The following is a 5,443-nucleotide window of genomic DNA, read 5'->3' as shown; positions in this document are numbered from 1 at the left end:
TGTATCTAACCAAATTTCCCAGCACCATTTATTGAAGAGACTGTCTTGCCTCCTTTATCAAATATTAAATGAGCATAATGGGTTGGGTCGATTTCTGGGTTCGCTGTTCTGTTCCCCTGGGTATATGTCTGTTCTTATGCCAGTACCAGGCAGTTTTGAGGACAGTGGCTTGTAATATAGCTTGATATCTGGTATTATGAACCTTCCAACTTTGTTCTTCTTTCCCAGGATTGCTGTGGCTATTCAGGGTCTTTTTAAAAATTTTTTATTCCAGATGAATTTTTGGAGAGTTTGTTCTAGGTCTTTTAAATATGCCATTGGTATTTTAATGGGGATTGCATTGAATCTGTAGATTGCTTTGGGTAATATGGGCATTTTAATGATGTTGATTCTACCAATTCATGAACATGGTATGTCGTTCCATTTGTTTATGTCTTCCTCTATCTATTTTTTCAATGTCCTGTAGTTTTCTGAGTACAGGTCTTTTACCTCCTTAGTTAAGTTTATTTCTAGATATCTTAATTTTTTTGGTGCAATGGTAAGTTTATGTTATTTTAAAAGGTAGAGAGCCCTCAGCTGAAATCTGATTTACAGAATAAGTCTTTCATAATGACTAATAAAAATATAAAAAGATAGGTTTAATAAAGAAGAATGCGTCACCATATGGTGTAAAATAATTTAATTTAAACTAAATATATTTTAAAAATTACAAATAGAGGACATGAATATTAAAATATACTCTTTCTGTTTTTTTCCTTTGTTTCTATTTCTACATGACTTTATCAGTGCAGTACACTATTCTTTTGAAAAGTCTGGATTAAAAGAAAAAAAATTCAAAGATCTTAATTGAGTTAGTGATATTTTGAGTAAAAATGAATGAATTAATTATTATAGGCTATTACTGATGACTAGTAAAATATTTGGTATGGGTAATAACAGACCTCAAAATAATAGGTATCTCATAAAGCCTTTCCCTCTTTAATTCTCATTCCTTAATATTTTTAATCAGTTAATGCTCTTGAGACAAGTGCACTGTGTATAAAAAGGATTACACTTCTTGTAATCTTAAGAACTACAAAACAAGCAATTAGGCTTCTTATTGAAGGATGTAAACTTATCAAAATAAAGAACAAGTCTGAAATCTCTTTTTAGATCTCATTTTTATACTTTTAAAAAGATAAATATATTCATTTTGTGCATAATCCTAAAAAATATGCTCCAAGTTAAATATTACATAAGTTGGTGAGCATTGACTGTTTTAAAAACTATGAGAAAAAAATGAAACTAGATAAGTTTTTTTGTTATGTCAAAAATCTTTGAGTTTACATATTGTCATTGTTTGTTGCTGGAGCCAATGTATATTTAGATGAGAATGTAAGAGAAAAGTATGGGTTAAAGGAGAAAAAATGATGGCATGGAAACCTTCAGAAATTGCTTCTATTCTGGAACTCACATTAAATGAAGAGAGGTGGGAATGAAATTGCTACCAAACACATTAAGGTTTGGAAAAATTTGTGGTTTTGTTTTAATCATAAGAACTTTTTCCTGAAGCTCTAAAAATTGATTTGTATTAAATTCACTGAAATAGTATGGCATGAAGTGAGGACTAATGTTTTACAAAGCTATTTTGATAGTTATACTGAAAGAATCAATTGTGCTATCTTAATAGGAAATCTTAAAACTTTCATTTTGTAGGAATCAAGCTTTGAATAGATATCCTTCATAGTATCCAACAGAATCAAGGAAATGCTCTTTATTAAATAAATATGTTTTCTCTAGATAATTATAACAGCATATGAATTTATAACAGCGTGGTCATTAAATATTGTGAATTATGGATAACTCTTGAACTTGGGAAATTATTATTTTATATTTATGAATCAGTCACATTAAATTTAATAGAAATTTAACATTTCATATCACAAAGGAATCTCTTACCTCTTACCTATAAATTTCCAAAGCAGTTACAGAAACCCTGCGACTATAAGGGGGCTTAGAAACAGCGGCTATTTTACTATCTAGCTAGAACTTATTATGGTATTTGGAAGAAAAATAATTATGCCTAACAGTTTGTAACATTTATTTATTTAGGATTTTGTAATTTAAATTTCAGCTAGACAGTACCCAAATATGAACTTCCTTCTGAGTCTGCACTTTGGCACTCTATATAACACATATTGTTGACTGATGTTTTCCTATGATTTTCACTTTAAAAAATAGAATAACCTTGGATTTAAAAAACATTCACCAGTGAGTATGACTTTTACTTATATGGCTAGAATATTCACATTTTTAGAAAATGATTCATTGAAGAAAATGGAAAAGGAAAGAAAAAAAGAAAAAAGGAGTTAAGTAAAAGGGAGAAGGAAAATATTAATGGTAATTATTTATATTGTATGGGGGTACTTTTCTTCAACTCTTCTAGGCTCTTCTGTCTGGTCTAATAATTAAATTGACATGAGTCAGATTAATAGGAGAAAACCCAAATATAATTTTGTATGTACAGGGCTCCATAGGAATGAGGCCCATAGGCAGTTGGGTAATTGAGGCTTATATTCTGTCCTGTACTAAGGATAACGAGATAGGGTTCTGGGACTTCAAAGGGAAGGAAGACAATTCACAGAAAGATGGGAATATAAAGTGTTTAGTAAACAAATGTTTTCTATGTCACCAGAGACAAAGGACACAGAGAGGAGTGGAGCAAATAGGTCTTGCTAAATTTCCCCTAGTCCAAGGCACCTAGCTCATATTCTTTGCAGTTTTCTTCTGGTAATAGCTTTCTTCCTAGCATAGGTCCTTTATCTGAATTCCTTTTAGATAGTTAAGGGGGAGGTAAAAAGAAAAAGTTCCTAAGTCTTCTCTTTCTTAAAAATAATCAGCCTAAAATAATCCTCATGCCAAAGAGACATAGTTTAGGGCAGTGAATTTTGCTCCCCTACAATAATCACTGGAAATACTTGTACACTGTTATGACAGCCAAACTGGAATATATAAAATGCAATAAGATTAAAGTACAATTTAATATGACACCAATATTTTTCTTTAAAAAGTATTGTCATTCTTTAGAAAACTTTGGTGAAAGATTTTTGAGGTGATGAATGTAAGGGCATAGGCTGGTCTGGATGAAGACAGAAAAACAAGGAAAAAAAATTCCCATAATTTTGAATTGTCATGTGCTGAACCAGGAAGACAATGAACATTGAAAATAGAGAAGAAGCTATGATGGCAACAGAGGAAGTAATGAACTAATATAACTACCAGGCATGCCTAGCTAACATTTTATTTTTTTTAAATAGATAGTTTTCTAGAACCCACCTCTGTCACTGCAGATATTAAGCATGCTACTTAAACAATACATATATCATACATGAGGATACATATTATATCTGCTTAGATATATATCAGAGAAAAGAAACAACCAGGGTAAGTGAGATGAATTAAATTCAAGTCTCAGGAACAATGGTGAAAGCTAAACTAAAAATAGTTATAAGGATTTAAGTCTTAAATTTTCAGAAGTTTGGTGAAAATATTGAATTCCCACTGCTAATGGGCTAGAAATATTTAGGTCAATTTTATGTTAATTTTAAGAGGCAGACATTCCTTAGCTGCAATCTGACTTACATAATTACAAAGTCACCATAAAGAGTAATAAACACAGAAAAAAAAAAGATGTTTGGCAAAGAAGAAGGGGTCTTATTTCTCTGTAAAATGATGAAGATGATGAAACTTTACTTCCTACAAAGCAACTGGCTTTTCTGAAGATCTCTTGAGGTTCTGTGTAGCTTTAAGATCTGTGACCCAAGGAGATAGTTTTATACTTTGTATTTGTATAAATAAAAACATGAATAATTCTTTTAATTAAAATAAACAAGAGAAAGAATGGGCCACTGGTTGGTGTAAAATAATCTAATGTAAAATAAATGTTTTGGGAAAAATTGCAAATACAGAAGATAATAGTTAAAATATTATAGATTTTTGTTATTTATATTTACTTTTATATGACATTATCAATGTAATAAGTTATTTTTTTTGAAATGCCTGGATTTACAACCCTTTAGAAAAAAAATAGAATTCCATTTAGTTAACAAATTTTAAATAAAAAGTATATAAGTGAGTTTTGATAGGCTGTTACTGCTGACTAGCAGGACAGAGAAAGGAGTTGGATATAGGAAGCAATGTGTTTATGGAGCATCTTAAGCAAATAGTCATCTCATGCTGCCTTTTTCACCTTTAATTTTCATTTCTTCTTTTTCTTTTTTAACAGAAGTCAGCTATGAGAAACCACACGACTGTGACAGCCTTTATTCTTCTTGGATTGACTGATGATCCACAATTACAGGCTGTAATTTTTCTTCTCCTTCTTATCACTTACATGTTGAGTGTCACTGGGAATCTAACCATCATCACTCTCACCCTCCTGGATCCACACCTAAAGACGCCCATGTATTTCTTTCTCCGAAATTTCTCATTTTTAGAAATCTCATTCACAACTGTATGCATTCCGAAATTTCTTGTCAGTATAGCAACAGGCGATAAGTCCATTTCTTACAACAACTGTGCAGCACAGCTGTTTTTTACTATTCTCTTGGGTGCAGCTGAGTTTTTTCTTCTGGCTGCCATGTCCTATGATCGCTATGTGGCCATCTGCAAACCCCTGCATTACACCACCATCATGAATGGCAGAGCCTGCAACTTGCTGGTGTTTGCTTCATGGTTGGCCGGTTTCATAATAATTTTTCCACCACTCCTTATAGGTCTCCAGCTAGATTTCTGTGCAGCCAACACTGTAGATCATTTCTTCTGTGATGTTTCTCCTATATTGCAGCTCTCTTGCACAAACACGGATATAATAGAATTAATGGTGCTTCTCTCAGCCATTTTGACGCTCGTGGTTACACTAGTGTTAGTGATTCTCTCCTACACAAACATCATCAGGACTATTCTAAAGATACCTTCTCCTCAACAGAGGAAGAGAGCCTTTTCTACATGCTCTTCTCACATGGTAGTGGTGTCTATTTCCTATGGCAGCTGCATCTTCATGTATGTGAAACCCTCGGCAAAGGAGAGAGTGTCTTTAAATAAAGGGATAGCTCTGCTCAGTACTTCTGTTGCCCCCATGTTGAATCCCTTCATTTACACACTGAGAAACAAACAAGTGAAAGATGCTTTTAAGCACATGATCAAAAAGAATTTTTTTCAACGACGTGAACCACTTTAGTGATGTTCCTGAGGTTATAAATCAAATAAAAAAAGAAGTGTGGGTTGTGTCACAGAGCTCTTCAATGTTTATATTCAAAATATTATCTATCTTTTGACATGTAATTCTCATTGTGGCTTGCCTAATCTCCAAAGTCTAACCTCCACTGCTGGACTTTTTCTTCCTCATGCTGAGAGCATATATAAAAGATATTTTTTGTTTGTAGACAAATTCATTTGTGTGTGT

General features: G+C 32.5%; 1 protein-coding gene across 1 annotated transcript; it reads left to right on the top strand.

Moving 5' to 3' along the window:
• Nucleotides 1-4,273: 4,273 nt before the first annotated feature.
• LOC308244247 (olfactory receptor 6C74) lies at nt 4,274-5,218 on the top strand (the record flags this gene model as incomplete). Its single annotated transcript, XM_080660217.1, has 1 exon — nt 4,274-5,218. One exon carries the CDS (start codon nt 4,274-4,276, stop codon nt 5,216-5,218), a length of 945 nt encoding a protein of 314 aa, XP_080516343.1.
• Nucleotides 5,219-5,443: the final 225 nt, after the last annotated feature.

The sequence above is a fragment of the Plecotus auritus genome, assembly GCF_963455305.1.
Source record: "Plecotus auritus genome assembly, chromosome: 3".
Lineage (NCBI taxonomy): Eukaryota > Metazoa > Chordata > Mammalia > Chiroptera > Vespertilionidae > Plecotus > Plecotus auritus.
This window is presented reverse-complemented; position numbering and strand designations above follow the sequence as displayed.